This window comes from Phocoena phocoena, chromosome 12, assembly GCF_963924675.1.
Source record: "Phocoena phocoena chromosome 12, mPhoPho1.1, whole genome shotgun sequence".
Taxonomy (NCBI): Eukaryota; Metazoa; Chordata; class Mammalia; order Artiodactyla; family Phocoenidae; genus Phocoena; species Phocoena phocoena.
The window spans coordinates 27,783,264-27,801,198 of NC_089230.1; the positions used below are offsets into that span (position 1 = coordinate 27,783,264).

General features: G+C 34.2%; 1 protein-coding gene across 1 annotated transcript in view; it reads left to right on the plus strand.

The window, feature by feature from the left end:
• AHI1 (Abelson helper integration site 1) overlaps positions 1-17,935 on the plus strand; it is a 186,024-nt gene that overhangs the window by 55,091 nt on the left and 112,998 nt on the right. The window contains exons 19-20 of the mRNA XM_065888623.1: positions 10,916-11,112; positions 14,854-14,880. Of these exons, the coding sequence (XP_065744695.1) occupies positions 10,916-11,112; positions 14,854-14,880 (224 nt within the window). The remainder of the gene's footprint in view (positions 1-10,915; positions 11,113-14,853; positions 14,881-17,935) is intronic.

Sequence of the window (17,935 nt, forward strand, 5' to 3'; positions counted from 1 at the left end):
TTTTTCTACACTAAAATTACACTATTCTATAAATTTGGAAAATAATAAGGAAATAAAGACTTTGGACACATTTTTCAGAAATAGTATGGCATTATTAGAATTATCTGGATTTATGCTATTTTTCATATATTTCTTTAATTTTTGTCCTGAAATTAGGATTTCATTGTTCTGCATGGTATTGATAGTGCTGACACTCTCAAAATTGCAGTTCCATTTTTTCATATATTAATTATTGTACAAAAATAAATGGTTTTTATTACTCTGCTTTGTTTATAATATCATTCACTGTTTTTGCTAAGCTAAGATGGCTTCCACGCAATGTCATAAATGCATAAATATGCAAATATGTATACAGGTAACATTGCTGTGGAACTATCTAGACAGAGTGTTTTAAGTTAATGAAATGCAAGTTGGTTAAGCTTACTGCATTAATACAGTGTGAATTGGTTAATGTTTGTGATAAGTGCTAAGTGTTAGACAATTGAGTTAAGCTCTAAACCTGAAGTTCTTGATCATAGTATGGATTTTATTATGCCTTTACAGGTGAATTATATTAGAAAATAATGTGTAAAATTGAGATTTATCCTGTTTTCAAGAATTTTACAAAGAATAAATAATAAATTTCTCTGACACATATTCAGATTTACAGAACAGTATTACTAATGGTGGAACTGTTAAACAACACAATACCACTTACTATTACAAACAAATTTAGCAAAAGTAAACACTGCCTGACTATGGGAAAAGACAAGTGGATTTCTCAAATCATCCAGCATCCAAGTTTGTTGTCTAGTTCAAACATATGTCCTGAAACAGGTCTCTCTTTTATACACTTTAAATCTTCACAGAAAGAAGAGTTATACCTATTTACTTTGTAATGGGAACTGTTATATAGGAAATAGGCACTCAATTAATTTCCTCAAGCTCTTCAGAAGTTTCACCACAGTTTTCATTGAATTTCTATTTTGCTTTTTAGGCTTTTGAAATTTTCACTACAAACTGCAGCTGAAAGCTCCAGTCTCATCTTTTTTCTTTAGTTTGTTTTTTGTCTTTGATAGAAGTTCATCAGTAGATTAGACCAGTTAGGTTTGTCCATTTGGTTTTGTGACAATAGACATTTAGACTAAGAAGTCCATTCTAGAAGCATAAGTAGAAAGAGCCAAGTGTTTAGGAGTTCAAAAACATTTAGTTTTAGGCTCGGTTCTGTTTCTTTAGTGGCCTTGCACAAGCCTCTTGCCTTCCTGAAGCTCCATTTCCCTCTCTAGTAAATGGTCCTACAACTACTAATATCTGTCCTACCTAAGAGATTTTTTTTGCGAGGGTGCTGTGAGACAGGGACTGTGAAAGTACTTTGTAAGCTGATACGCACTATACTGAAACAAACAAAAAAGATAAAGTGGGTTGTTACCGTGCTCATCCAACCTGTATACACTTGACTCTATGGGAACTTATGTTTTAATATGCTGATAAGCCTCTCTGTGTGGAATGAAATGGAAAAAAAGGTTTTTTTCCCTTTCTTTCACTCTTTCTGTTAGTCAGCCTTTTCCTTTTATTTATTAGAGTGTGTACCTTTCTAGGTCAGTTGTATTAGAAAGTAAATGCATAAAGTTAAGAACATTATGTTATGTCCACAGTATCTTAATGTAAATGAGGGATTTCCATGAGTGTTTTAGAAATTTAAACGTTCAGTTAATACACATATTAAATAAAAATATTTTGTGCAGTGTATTTAGAACACAATTTTTGATATACTAACACACCTTTACAAACAAAACTCAAAATGTTTCAACACATTTTCCCAACTCTTTGCTGCCTATTTTTAAAAAGAAGCAGTTTAGGAAAAAGTTATGTGATCTCAAGCAATCCAAGATTTAGCACAGTTCTTGTGAATGTTATATAACCATGAAAAAATGAAAAGTTGTTTCAGACTCTAAAATATTTTGCTTATTAAATACAGGCCAGAATCATGAAGTCTTTAAACTTTTTCAATGAAAATTATAACATTTATTACTGACCTATTATACCTTTGCCTTATATTTTATTTATCTTTTAACACAGGACTATTTTGCTCACACTTTCTTGTCTGAAAATAAAGTTTATAAGTAGTTTTACATAAATGTTTTAATGGTAAAAAATTTGAAAGATACAAAACAGTTACATGATTTTTTAGATAGTATTTATCAGAGCAGCTGATACATTTAGGCAATTTTTAAGGAAAATGGAGCAAGCTCATTTTTTTTTTATCAGTTAAATAAGCTGTGAATGAGACCACAGTGGTAGCTAAATGTATCATCCATCTTTCAGTTCTAGCAAAATCTGTGAAGAGTCAGCAAGCATCTTTCCCTGTTAAGCATGTGTTCAGGTTGTGGTCTTCTGGGTCTTTCATTCTACTGACTTTTTGCTTTTTTTGGTAAGAAATATGATTTTTACTTTCAGAAGGCAGTTTTATTTGCCTGATGTTGAAAGGGTTAATCATCTAGTAATACAAAATTTAGTCACAGTGTACCACAAATAATGTACTTTTAGGATTCCCATAATAACAGAGTACTAGTCAGAAACGGCTTCTAATGAATTAAATGTATGAAGCTAGACTTCAGCAATTAATGTTCTGTTATTAATCAATCTCTAGGATCCTGTTCTACATGTAATGATAATTATGTCTAATACTTACAAAGCATTTTCCATGTTCCTGGTACTATTTTAAGCACTTTACCCATATTTTTTAAAGTTTTCACAATAATCTTATGAGATAGGTATTATAATTATTCCCATTATGGGAGCCAGGACTTGGGTCCATACAGGCTGGACTTGGAGTTCATGCTCTCATTTGCTACACTAAACTGCCTTTTTAGCAGATTTCCTGAAATATTAGCTTTTGATTGTCTAATATGCAAACTTTTTTTTTCTACAAAACTATTTATTTTATGCCTCTCTGTGGAGCATGCAGTTTCTTTATATTGTCTATACTTTGTGGGAAGCAGAGTTGGAGGCTTATTTGTCTTTTTATTACTGGTACCTAGTCTGAATACTGGCACATATTGAATATACGTGTAGTATTTTAAGCAGGATCAAGTCTTAATTTGGGAAGTTCTCAGCATTATACCGTAATCCCAGGTAATGAGCCTGATTTTTCACTAGGTGGCAGTATCTCCTGTGAATCAGTATTAACTCTGGAGTGCTTTTCAGTCATAGTGTTTTAGGTAAAACAAATCTTCATTGAGCACTTATTGTGTGCCAAGTTGAACAGTGCTGTGAAACCCGGGAATCAGAACCATGCTCTTTTCCAATCTTTTGTGCTTCCTAAGTAGTTAACTAAACCTCTGGGAGAATTTTAGTTAAACTGAAAAGCAGTCTACCATTGACACTAAACATGATTTTATTTATAGAACTCATATTTATTAATGATCAGCTGCATCGTCATTGTTGATAGGTTTATTTTTCACATTGTGACATGTTTTACCAGAATTCAGGGCAATATATACCTTTACATTCCTATATAACTTGCTCAGTAACAAAAAGCCCATGGTGTTTACAAGGCCCTATGTCTAACATCCTACCTGTTATATTACTGATGTGTAATAAATACTTGAAATAAGAATTTAAAATCCCATAGAATAGCATTTTCCCCTTACATTTTATAAAAATATAGAATGAAAGGCATGATCAGTTAGTAAATTTGGGGCTAATAATGATAGTGGTAGTAGTAGTAGGTAATATTTATCAAGTATTTATGCTATCAAGCATTTATTTGTTTATTTATTAAGTATCCCCTACTCTCATGAGTATTTTACATGCATTTTCTCATACAGTTCTCCCAAATCCCCACAAGACAGTTGCCATTATTATCCCCATTTTACAGATGAAACTGAGGCACAGGGAGCATGAAGTAAATTTGCCTGAGGTCACACAATTGGTAAAATGACAACACTTGCCAGGCTGTCTGACTCCAGAGCCCATGCTCTTAAAACATTAAGCTATCTGTCACAGCTACTTATTTAGTCTTTGCATTTCCTATTTCATGAAGTAACTTAAGAAGGTAGCCAAATATACCTGTGGTGAAATGTAGTGTTTGTTTTCAATTTTAATATTTAGGAAGACCCCTTAAGAGTAAAAGACGCTTTGGTTGTCTAGTATCATTATTAATTGTTCACTCCTTTACCAATGTTGGCGGTAATTATAATGCATTAAGCCATTATATTCTCAATATAGTCCAAAATATGATTTTTCTTTATGTAATATCAAATTTTAATGTAACTACTTTTACAATATTTTTGCAATAAGGTAATGTCTAGTTGAAATAAATTTAACATCTGTAGTTATCTCTATAATTTAATGGTGTTCTTGAAGTACTAATTATGACTGATTCAAAAGCAAACTCAGATGTTGTAATCCTCGTACTTGGATAAGACTAAGCAGTAACATATATAACTGATTGTAGGTTAGAGTTTTAGATATCTATTATTAGCTTAGTAGGAGGAATTGAGATAGAAATGCCAAATTTTAAGACATACTGAAGCTACCTATTTCTTGGTTATATCCTGAAGCATCTGTTTTAATACTCCACACATGAGGGATACTCTCATTGAAAGCTTATGTCATTCAAGGATTCAGGACGTATGGAAAACATAGTCAACTTAATGCCTTTGAGTACAAACCAGAGCCCTGAATTCCTCATCCAGGCATTTTCTTATGCTTACATTGGTGCTTTTTAAAGTGCCCCCAGGGGACTTACCTGGTGGCACAGTGGTTGGGAATCCGCCTGCCAATGCAGGGGACACGGGTTCGCGCCCTGGTCTGGGAGGATCCCACGTGCAGTGGAGCAACTAAGCCTGTGCGCCACAACTACTGAGGCTGCTCTCTGAAGCCCGTGAGCCACAACTGCTGAGCCTATGTGCCACAGCTGCTGAAGCCCACACACCTGGAGCATGTGCACCGCAATGAAGAGTGGCCCCCGCTCACTGCAACTGGGGAAAGTCTGCGCGCAGCAACAAAGACCCAACACAGCCAAAAATTAATTAATTAATTTTTAAAAAATACAGTGCCCCCCAAAAGAAAAAATGGTACAGTTCCAAATAGACAACAGTGTGGAGGGAAAGACTAAAGTAGGAATTAGAGCATTTTGGTCCTAGACAAAATGCCATCACCTTCTGTTTGACCCTGGTCAAAAAACTTATCATTTCTGGATCTGTTCTTTCACCTGAAAAATTAAAATAATACCTGTTCTATTTTACCTCAGTGTTTTATCAAAGGATAAAATGAAACTAGAAAGCAAGGCATGGAACATAGATATATGAAGCAGGCTGCAGTAGGGAAATGCTAGCTATTTTCTGTAGCAGTATATACGTCCCACACTTTCAGTTGAATAGCGTGATGTGTGATGATTGATAATGGACTGGGAAACCAACAAAACTACAATGCATGTGCTCCAGGGGATTTGGAGATAGTTTATTATATTTTTGATGTTCAACTAACAGATTTGCTGAATGATGGTAGACCCTCTCCCATTTGGTTGGCTATGAGACATGAGTCTTTTACACTTTCTTGTATAGCTTTTTGAAGGTTTATTAGTGACACTTTATAAGTTCTACATGACATAAAATATTTCAAGAAATACAAGATTATGAACAGGCCCTGAAATACACTCAGGCTACTAGAATTGAAGTATTACTCAGTAGAACTTCTTTGATCCGTTGACGCAGTTTCTTAAGATTCGCTGAAGCAGGAACAAGTCAGGCCCAGTGAAATACAGTAAAAAATTATAAGCCCTTGAACATTCTTGTCTTAGTCAGTTTGGACTGCTATAACAGAATACCAGAGACTAGATGGCTCATAAACAACAGAAATTTCTTTCTCACAGTTTTGAAGTCTGGGAAGTCCAAAATCAAAGCACTGACTCTTTGTCCAATGAAAGCTCACTTTCTGGTTCATAAACAGCACCTTTAGCTGTTTAGCTGTTTAGCTAAAGACCTTATTGGGGTCTTTTTTATAAAAGCACCAATCCCTTTCATGAGGGCTCTGCTCTCATGACCTAATCACCTCCCAAAGGCCCCACCTCCTAATACCATCACCGTGGGGGTTAGGACTCCAACATAGGAATTTTAGGGGAACACAACATTCAGACCACAGAGATTCTCTTCACACCGCAAGTGTGAGAGGAAGAGAAGGAGGATGCTGCGTAACTGCTGAATGCTAGGAAACTAGAGCAGTAGACCTACCAGCTTACAGTAATCATATTATAATTAGAAATAGAAATATTGATAAGTAAAGTAGGTATCCAGTAAGATGACTATACACGGTAACAGGGGTATGTGTAATAGCAGATCTTGACCAAAGGTATTAAATGTTGAACCACAAAGAAATATTACTGTTAATATAGTGTAAGAAAAAGACCATGCTATTTTTTAGTTGTACTTTATTATAAAGTCAATAATATAAGTACACATAGGTTTTAATAATAACAAACCTTGTATTATTTTCAAATGCAAAGGGCACAGAATTGAAATATCTTATTTCCTCCATTCTTCCTCCTATAAAGATAAAGATCTCCTGAGGAAAACCACATTATTTTTTTATAATTGTTTAAGGCCAGAACATACACAGAAGCACTGAACTTACTATATAAATCAAGAAAGAGGGTCAGTTATGAAAACACTTTAAGAATTTTTTTAATTGTGTAAAGTCTAGAATCCCAAATTACAGGTGATAGTAGGTAAATTTAGAAGTATTTTGATGGATATAGGAAGGAAAGGAAATCGCATTTCCTTTAAGCAAATGTAGTTGCCACCTCTGTGTTCTCAGCACCATGTCCATTGCTCTGCTGTACCACTTAGCACATAGCAGTAATTTCTTGTTGACCTCCAAAAATTCAGACCCCCCCAAGAGCGGGGCAGTGTTTTTGTATTCCCAGAGGCTGCTCTAGTGCACTCCTCTAAGAATCATGAAAGGATAGGGATGAGACTTAAAATTGTGAGTTTTAAACATATTAGTTAGGTTAGAGCTAAGTTTTAAACATACAAAGTTAAATTAGTACGAGGAAGAGAAAATGACTAAGTGAAGAAATACAGTTACCTAATTGCAACATCATCCTCTAACCATGGCCTCTATGAAAATGATTTAGAAACCTTTGAACTGTTAGAAGCATAGAGCTTGAAGGAGTTTCAGAAATCATCTAGTATAACCTATTTTACAGGGAAATAATCTGTATAGTCTTACACAAATAGGTATTTGTGGAGGGCTGGGGAAGGGAAAGAATGCAAGACCTTGATCGCAGCTTGTTTGTAGTTTGTAGTATCTGAGAAGCTAGGTCTTTATGAATATTTCTGCAGATTTTTTTTATGGCTGTCTTCACAGAACTAGAGGTGCTAAAGGTAAAGTAGGGTGTTAATTTGCCTCCTTGAAATCCAGTCAGATGGCTTTCATATAGAAAATTCCCTTTAGACAACAGAAACAAGTATTCATAATTGTTTGGGGTTTATTTTTGTCATGTGCATCCGTTTAGGCCATTTTAATCTTTTCTGAAAGGCATCCTTAATGCCTGGAAAAATAAACAGATAAATATGCAGGCAATTGCCTTTGGTTATTTTTTACTAGTTAAATAAATTCCTCTTTTAAAAAAGGAAAATAATACATGTTTAGCACAGCATAAAACTTAGAAAATACAGTTTGGCAAAAAGAGTAAGGTAAATACCCAAACCCTACCGTCCCTTATAACTGTTGCTTATATCAGCCTCTGTGCTTCTAACGCATACTCACCCACTCAGGGCTTGAGGTGAAATTGTAGTTGTGTATCTGGCAAGTACAAAAACATAGGGAGTCAGAAAATGCCATTAAATAATTAAACCCAGTTTTACTTTCCATTCATAGTAGCAAAAACCAATGAAATGTTAAGAGGACAATTTTGAAAAGCAAATCAGGGAAAGATCATGGAACGGGACTTTTATGTGTTGATTCATTCATCGCTGACCCATCTACTAAAGTTAAACCTCCAGTCCATTGAGCACTCTTCTTTTACAGCTTCAAAGTTTCTCTTTGTTCTTTAAACAATCTTTTATTTGAGGTAAATAAATGTTCTGAGTGCTATGAAAAGAAGTCCAAACTATATACTGAAAAATAGTAGTCAAACCCACAAAAATCTAAGTGTAGACACAGCTACACTTCCATCTGAAAACAGTAATTGGTACTAAGGAACCTGCATCACAGCAAGGGTGGGCTCTAAGCAGGTCTTCTCCCTCAATTACATCCCCTGGTTCTTACCACCATCAAGGTCTGCAGGGAGAGAGCCCCAGTTATCATTGAGCTGTTCTTCACTTAGAACATGTGAATGAAGTAGTACATGAATATAAAGATCAGAGACCTAAATTTTTTTGTAGGCACTGTTTCAAATTCAGGCTTCATGAAACCAAGGTTGGTAACTAAAAAAGAAAGTGATCATCATTTTGTTTATTCATTTTTTTAAAGCATTCATTTTTTTAAAGCATTCATTCATTGCTTTATAAATGTTTTTCTTCCAATTAATAATATATTATGAACAATTTTCTATCATGATAATTATACATCTGTACATAATTTTAGTGGCTGAATTCTCTTTCTTTAAATGAATACACCATAATTTAAACAACTATTGTTGCATAATTCCACTATTATATGTTTTTCAGTATTTTAAGGAACACTTCAGTACACATCTGGCTACACTTACTCAGTTTGTTCCGTGGGAACAAATATCTTGAGGTACAGTGGGATAGTTGAACAAGCAATAAAAGAAACATCACTTTCTAATTTGCCTTTTTCCTCTTATTTCTTCCTTAATTAGTAGTGAAGTTGAATATATAGTTCTTCTTTTTGTGAATTTTCTGTAATGATCATTTGCCCATTTTTCTGTTGGATTATTCATTTTTAATTGATTTTATGGGGACTCTTTGAATATTAACTCCTATCACTTTTTTGTGAGCAGTTTTATTGAGGTATAATTGACATATAATAAACTGCATATATTTTAACTGTACACCCTGATAAGTCAAGACATATTTATATACTTGTGAGACTATCACCTCAGTCAAGATAATGAACACGTCCATCATCCCCCAGAGTTACTTTGTACTCCTTGGTCATCTCTCCCTACCTCCCCCTCCTGCCAGACAAACACTATGAATTAATTAATTTTCATTCCCTAGAATTGTATATGAGTGCAACAGCATATACCACGTACTTTTTTTGATCTGTCTTCTTTCACTCATAATTACTTTGAAGTTAATCTGTGTTCTCGAGTTTATCAATAGTTCCTTTTTATTTGAGTATTATTTTATTGTATTGATATATCACAGTTTGTTTTTCCATTCACCTGTTGATGGGCATTTGGGTTTTATCCAGTTTTTAGCTATTACCAATAGAGATGCTGTGAATATTCATTTACAAGTGTTTGTATAAGCATATGCTTTTATTTCTCTTGAATAAATACCTAAAAACAGAAGAGCTGGATCCCAGCGCAGACATATGTTTAAGAAGCTTCCAGACTGTTCTCTAAAGTGGTTGTGCTGCTTTACCTTCCCACCACTAGTCTGTATTTCAGTATCTCCGTATCCTTGCTAAATTTGAAATGGCCAGTCTTTTCAATTTTAGCCCTTGTAATAGGTATGCTGTGCTATTTCATTGTGGTTTTAATTTGCTTATCGTTAATGACTAATGACGTTAAGCACCTTTTCATGTGCTTATTTACCATCCATGTATCTTCTTCACTGAATCATGTGTTCAGATCTCTTGCCCATTTGTAAAACTGGCTTGTTTGCTTTCTGATTATTGAATTTTGAGAGTTAGGTTTCTTATATACAAGTGATGCTCTATTAGGTATATGATTTGCAAATATTTCTCCCAGCCTTTGGCTTTTCTTCTAATTGTCTTAAGAGTTTGAAAGAACAGACATTTGAAATTTTTATGAAGTCCAAAATTGTCAATTTTTTCTTTTATGGATTTTTAAATTATATAATTGTATAATCAAGAAAATACTATTTTAAATGATTACTTTTTATTTGTTCTCCTTTTTACTTACAGGCATTTAAAAATTTTCAAATTCATTTATTTAAATGATCAAATGAGATAATGTATGTGAAAGCATCCTAAACATCATAAAGTACAATACAGGTGCTAATACCCTTGTTGTCGTCGTCATCATCATCATCAAAAACATTCACCCTTTGAGCCATCTATTCCACTCTGGGGTATTAAATCCAAAGAAAGGATTCTTTTAAAAAATAAATTATGAAAGTACTTACGCATAGCCTATAATGAGGGAAAACAGAAAACATTGTAAATATTTAGCAATAGGAGAATACATAAATAAACTATGGCGCTTCCTTAGATGAGGCATTGTAAAGCATTTATAAATGGTAATTACATAGTTGTAGAAATATGCAAAAACTTACATTTAAATTGAAAAACTGTTCAATTGTGTTTACACTATGATATCTTACATAAAATGTATATATGAATAAAGATAGAGGTATGAAGATATGAAAACAGTTGTTTTAAGGAAATGGGTTTGTGAATAATTATTGTTTTTGTGTTTTCTTTATTATATTATGCCTTTGATTTTTTATATTGTGTTTTCTGTATGCATCTCTTCAAAGTTAGAGTCCCCTTCCAATTTGTTATGTTTACCAGACCAAGATACTGCATGGCCTTCAAGGCTCAATTATACTACCTGACATGAAGTTATCTATGAAATTATTATATTTCCTTTTTTATGGTTTACAGTATTTAATAATTTCACATTTTGTTCATCATGTTGTATTATTATTACCCAGTATTTAAAATGTATTATGTACTTTCTGATCATTCCTTTAATGCTACAATTTCATGGCTTAATTATTTCATTATGCTTTTGCTGTGATGATTTGAACTAATTATGGACTAATTTTTCCAGTTGCCCAGCAGGAGGCTGAAATGTTCAAACGCTACAATGGAACCTTTCCATTACCTGGAATACACCAAAATCAAGATGCTTTATGCATCTGCCCTAGACTGCCTCATCAGGGCTCTTTTCAGATTGATGACTATGTCCACACTGAAAATTCTTCAATGAAGATGCAGCAAGTGAAACAGAGGATTGATTCTGTCACAGTATGTTTACTTATTTTATGCAGTTGAGAAGTTGGAAACTTTAAAACCATTTCAGTTCTGTTTTACATTGCTATGCCAATAAATATTAACTGAACGAAGTAGTTACTTAAAACTAGGCTTTCTTATACTTTTACAGTTCCTTTCTGGTACTTGTTCTAAAATCACTTAACTGCAGTAAACAAACTGAACTTAGGATAATCTATTAGGCTTTCCTGACTTGATATCTCTGTAAAGATCAGCCCAGGACTTGTTTCTCTATTTTAAAATATATGTGTGTATATGCATATATACAACATGCAGACACGCACACACAGCCAATACCAACCTGGGAAAATGTCTACATAAAATATATAAATGGAACAGCCTTCTTAATATGCAAGAACTAAAAAATAAAGAAAATAGTGAGACTTCAACAAAGAAATGGATAAAAGAAATAAACATGTACTTTCAAAAAGAGTAGGTACAAATGTCTCATAAGCGTATTTTAAAGTTCTATCTCACTTCAGAGAAAAGTAGTGCCACAGAAACCAGATATTGCCTGTAAAACTGGAAAATAGATGATGAAAATCAGGAGGAGGGTGCTTGGTTACAAGTCGTGTGGTATTCTGTTGGTGGTAAATTACTATACAGTGTTTCTCAAAGATAAGTGGTAAAATGTATTGAGAAGCTTGAACATCCTTAAAAATACTTAGGCTCTTTGACCCTAATAGTTCTTTTAGTGAGAATTAGCCTGAGCACCTTGAAGAGAGGGACTTTGCGGGCTTGTTGTGTTCCCCCTTGTGGCACAGTGCCTGGCATTTAATAAATATCATCCTTTCCCCTCCTCCTTTGATAGGGATATTGACCAGTTTTAAACCCAACATAGGAGGAACTACAGTGAGACATCTTTTGGTTCTGACTGTACTTTCTTCCTCTCTCCTTTCCTTTCTTTAGAAAGTTAGAGAGTGTGGGGTATACAAGAGTGCAGATCACTCAGACAACGGGTTCAGCTTTAGTTGGAATATGGGGGAAATTTTTTAATATTTATCAGTATAAATTTTGGAATAATATGACTATAAATTAATATTTCAGTGTTGTAAGACTTTATATTTTAACATTTTAAAATAATTGAATAATGAATGTGTTCCAGATTTTAAAAGGAAGTATGAATAGATAAATGGAGTTCTAGAAATTAGCGAAAAATATTTATTCGCTAGGAAAAAAAAATGGCCCTTGTCTAAAGCCTTGCATTGCAAAATGATTTCATCTACGGACTAAAGAGCAACTCACAGATAGATGTATAAAAACAAGTTTCCTATAATCTGTCAATCTTTACACTGTGAAACTTAACATCCTGGAATCACCTTGGGCTTGTAGCTTTTCTCCTGCATCATCTTTTATAGCTGTCATCCTCAGATAAATGAAACGAAAGTAGATGTAAAAGAAAAATAAAATCAGAAGAATATTTTTTAAGATATGAAACCAAAGGCAAGGGGAAAGTAAATTGATAATTTATTATAGGAGAAAAACTTGTTTCTCATAGAATCATTGATTTATTTAGCTTTTACTAAACTTTTCCTTTTAAAAATTACGCTTTGGGATTGTGGTAGATTGAGGCTGCCTTTGGAAATGAAAGCTTTGTCTATTTGCTGTGGTTTTTGAAAAACCATATATTTCCCGTGTTAAGAGAATTCTCTGAACTTTTTTTTCAAATGCTATCTGCAGTGTATTTTCTCTGACAATGTATGTAGCATATATGGGAATCAAAACAAAATGTCATCTTTGTTCCCACGGAAGCTCCATTCTTTTTATGTTTTGCAAGCATTTAGGTTGACTGGATTCTCACCTTTTGTCACAATGCCTTTTCTCTTGTTTCCTGAGCTGTGTTTTGGTAGACCCTAAATTCCTTTTCCTGTTAGGTTTGTTACTTAGTCTAAAAGGCTCTGTCACTGGTCTTCTATGTAGAAGTCTAATAGAGAAGACTATATCACTTCTATATTGTAGAAGACTGTATCCCTGGAGATACTCCTTTCTTTGTAACCACAAAAGGAATGCTTTTCTGATAAAATACAGTTCAAGTTTAGGGTGTGATCTGTGTGTGTGTGAATTGCATAATAAATTCAGTTCCTCAGGTATTTCATAGGTGTTTACTCATGAATGAGAAAAGGATGCCATAAATAGACAATTTTCTGTTCTTGGTAGCTTTATCATTTACTCATAATAAAACTCTTTTAACTGTTTCGTACTTAACAGAGCTGACTTTGTGCTACTACTGCAGCAATACCTAAAAGGCTCTGCAATCCAGATAAGACCTCACAGGTAGACAGTATCTTGAGAGCAGTGACACAACTCTTTCTAAGGTCTCAAACCCAGAAATTTAGTCTTATTAGTGTATCCAGAGCTGCTCAGAATCTGGGGTACCTGGTAATAGTAAAGAGTTCCACAAAAAGTTGATTTATAAACTTAAACATCTTATAATGGAAGGTATACCTCTCCAGCTGCTTGAGCACTCAAGACCACTTGCCCTTTTGAAAATTAACCTGATATCTGGGTCAGTGATCACAGAGCTGATTGTTAAGCAGAGTCATAGGAATAGGGATTGAATGGGTTTTTTAATGTTTTATGCCAATTTTGAAAAAAAAAAGATTAATTTTCTCTACCCCACAGGAGATTTCACTGTATAATAATTGGTGATGATTAACATCTGTTTAATTATGAGTAGAAACTGACATAATGAATTCCTGGTACTGTGCTAAGTGTTTTACGTGTTCACTGTATTTAATCCTCAAAACCATCCTATAATGTGGATGCTAGTATTATCCCCATTTTACAGAAGATGATGTTGAGGCTTACAGAGATCAGCAATATTGCCAGCGTCACACAGATGGAAACATTGGAGCTGAGATTCAGTCCAGGCAATCAGAATCTCATGCCCACAGTCAGTTTTACTGTCTCCTTTTAGTGATTGAAATGACTGATATCCTTTAGATGTAGTCTATGTCCCTTAGAAATTTCAGATTTAAAAAAAAGGACACTCTTCTTTTTCAGTTCTTTTTTTCTAAACTCCACATTGATTATTACCATTTTTTCCTAGTGCCGTACTAGGCTGATGATATATGCTGGTTAACAACCTTTATTGGACTAGAATATTATTTGTGTCTCCCTAGCAGCAAATTTACAAGTCATCTATTTTGTGTTGCCTTTGACTAATTTCTTTTTCAGAAGTGACTTTTTCTTGGCCTTATCCCATGAGTTGTAGGCAGTCCCCTTCTGTAGCTCCTCCAGTCATATCCTTTACTCCTCAGAAGTGTTTACTATTAGATTTCCTCTGAAGTAAATTATTAATTTGAGAATTATATGTATGGGTATTCTTATTTATAGAGATAATTATATACTGCAGTTCAGAGTGTGTCTTTTAGATACGTTAGTGTCCCAGTACAGAATTTTAGTGTTTATGCGAAGTTTACTGAGGAGACAAATTTTTCTTGAGGCAGTTACATGTAGGCCCTCCAGAGTCTTGTTTGTCAGTGCATTTTGCTTTGGCAAACCAAAATCATGTCATCGAGTCTCTTTAATTTATACTCTTTCCAGCTCATTGGAACAGTGCAGAGTGACACCTGCAGGTGATAGATTAAAAAACACTCTCCCAAATGTTGATTTTGGTTATTAAGAGATTAATATCTGAATGTGTTAAAAAGAGTCGATATTTTATTAAATGAAATTATGAGTATTTCTTTACTTATTTTATCCTATTTCTTTTAGGAGGTGATACGAGCCTGTGCTGCAAAGGTGAGTGGTTTTTGTTGTTGTTTTAGAATTTTAGTTTTTTATACAGCAAGTTCTTATCAGTCATCCATTTTATTCATATTAGTGTATACATGTCAATCCCAATCTCCCAATTCATCCCACACCCCTCCCCCACTTCCCCCCTTGGTGTCCATACGTTTGTTCTCTACATCTGCATCTCTTTCTGCCCTGCAAACCCGTTCATCTGTACCATTTTTCTAGGTTCCACATATATGCGTTAATATACGATATTTGTTTTTCTCTTTCTGACTTACTTCACTGTATATGACAGTCTCTAGAGTGAGTGGTTTTTATTACCAGGAAGATAACTTTAGTTTTCATTGTGATGCACCAAAGAATTGAAATGTACCGTTCATAGTTGTAATAGAACTTTTACAAAGTTCATCTGATACATATATTCTGCATTTGAGCTCGGATTTATCAAGGAATCGTAATACTGGCACCTGAGAATTCAGCAAGTAGCTTCATATTTCTGAAGATTTAAAAATATTAAGTGATTGGGATATACTTTCAGTAAAGGGCCAGCAAGATCATTTCCTTCTCTGAGAAAAATATTATATGATACTTTATAGGTAAGAGACAGCAATACAGTTCCAATGGGTGAATGCTGAGTAAAGTGTATAAGCCTTGAAATGAACGTAAGCCACACATAAACGGCAATGATATATTGTGCTGATAATGCTCTGGATCATTTATACCGTGTTTCATACTTCCTTTCCCATTTCACTGTATAACAATCCTGAGAGACAGATTAGATATTATTGTTATTCCAATTTTAGAAGAGAGGAAACTGAGGCTGAGAGAGGTTAAGTGATGTATGTTGCCCAAGACCCCAAAGTTGGTCTGAAAATGGAGGTATACAAAAAGGCCCTTGATTATTAATCAATTTCAACTAAATTGTATCTGGGATGCTGTCAACACAACAGCTTTCTTCCTTCTACAAGCAAGGTTATTTTATGTACAACCTTTAACTCAATTGTCAAGAAAATAAGTTTTATTTAAAAGAGCTGGAATAACACCACATGTTCGTCCTTCCCTCTTATTTTCTTCTGTCTGTTCCCAAAATTCAGTTGAATAATTAGACATCCGTTTATTTATCAAATATGATTATATATGTCACAAAGTGAAAGGTGAGACCTCCAGAAGGGAAAGAATTAAAGTGGTATTAGTATATTCAAAGACTGCTTTATATAATGTCAGTGCAGTGGAAATACTGTTTTTACTCAGTAGACACCTCCTACCATGTGGCAGGTGCTTGGAATACAGAAGTAAGTTGGCTATTGTCTCGTTCCACATGGGGCATCTTATGGAGGAAATGTGTCAGAAAACACTGGGCTTATCCCATCACTGAGCTGTCCAGTATCAGTCAGGACCCATCACTTTTTTACCTAATTATCACAAGTCAACAGGAAATAGAATATAGACAAGGGGAAGGAAGATGGGGAAAAAGGAGAACAAGCTATATTCTGACTTAGGCTGCAGATGTTCAGGAAACTTGTTCCTGATAGCAATGATTGGTGTAATGATTGTAGCTCTAAGATTACTAAATCTTCTTAAGTATGTATAGAATATAAAACTGGAGTCAAAAAAGTAGTTTATCCTCTTGATTAGCAGTTCAGAGCTATTTCTCTTTATTTTAACACATGTATTATGTACCCCTCTTTTGTAATGCTGTCTGAATGTCCAAAGAGTAAAGTGTTCTGCACATATTTGGCAAAAGGCTTTATGGAGAACGTCCTCTGCTATTCTGAAAACTTCCTGAGGGTGGAGGTTCATGTCATTCATCTTTGTATTCCTAGTACTTAACAAAAGTAGAATAGTCATTGAAAATATGACATTTCTGGAAATTAATCAAGGTCTGGAAAGATTAACCTACTAGTGTATTTAGTTATTTTTTATGACAGTTTTATTGAGATATAATACACATACCATAATATCCACCCTTTTAAAGTGTACAGTTTATTGGCTTTTATTATATACACAGAGTTGTGCAACCATCACTACCATCTGGAGTTCTTTCATTCCCTCCAAAAAGAAGCCCCGTATCTCTTAGCAATCATTCTCCATTTCTGGGTAGGGACATGCACACACACACACACACACACACACACATAAAACACTCAAACTCCTGCTAACCACTAATATACTCTCTGTCTCTATAGATTTGCCTATTCTGGACATTTTATGTAAATGGAATCATAGAATATGTGATTGTTTGTTACTGGCTTCTGCAGATTAGAATACTGTTTTCATGGGTCCTCCATTTGTAGCATGTATGAGTACTACTTTTTATTGTCAAATAAGATTCCATTGTATAAATATATTGCATGTTGCTTATCCATTCATCAGTTTACAGACATCTGTGTTGTTTATACATTTTAGCAATTAAGAAGAATGCTACTATGAACATGTGTGTACAAGTTTTTGTGTGGGCATATGTTTTTATTTCTCTGGGGTATATATCTAAGAATGAAATTGTTGGGTCATATGGTAACTCTATGTTTAACATTTTGGGAAACTACCAAACTGTTTTCCAAAGTGGCTGCAGCATTTTAGAATCCCACTAGCAGTGGTTCCAGTTCCTCCTCATCCTTGTCAACACTTACTATTTTCTGTCTTTATAGCCATCCTAGTGGGTGGGAAGTGGCGTCTCATTGTGATTTTCACTTGCATTTTCTTAATGACTAAAGGTGTTGAGTATTTTTGTTGCGCTGTTTTTATATCTTCCTTGGAGAAGTGTCTATTCGACTCCTTTACCTGTTCTTTAAAAAAAGAATTATTTATTTTTATTGTTCACCTTAAGAGTTCTTTATATATTCTGGATACAAGTCTCTTGTCAGATAGATGATCTGCAAATGTTTTATCCCATTTTGTGGGTTGCCCTTTTAATTTCTTGATGGTATTCTTTAAAACAAAAAGGCTTTAATTGTTATGAAATTAAGTTAATCTATTTTTTTCTTCTGTCATTTGTGCTTTTGATGTCATATATAAGAAACCATTGCCTAACCCAATGTTCCAGAGATTTACTGCTCTGTTT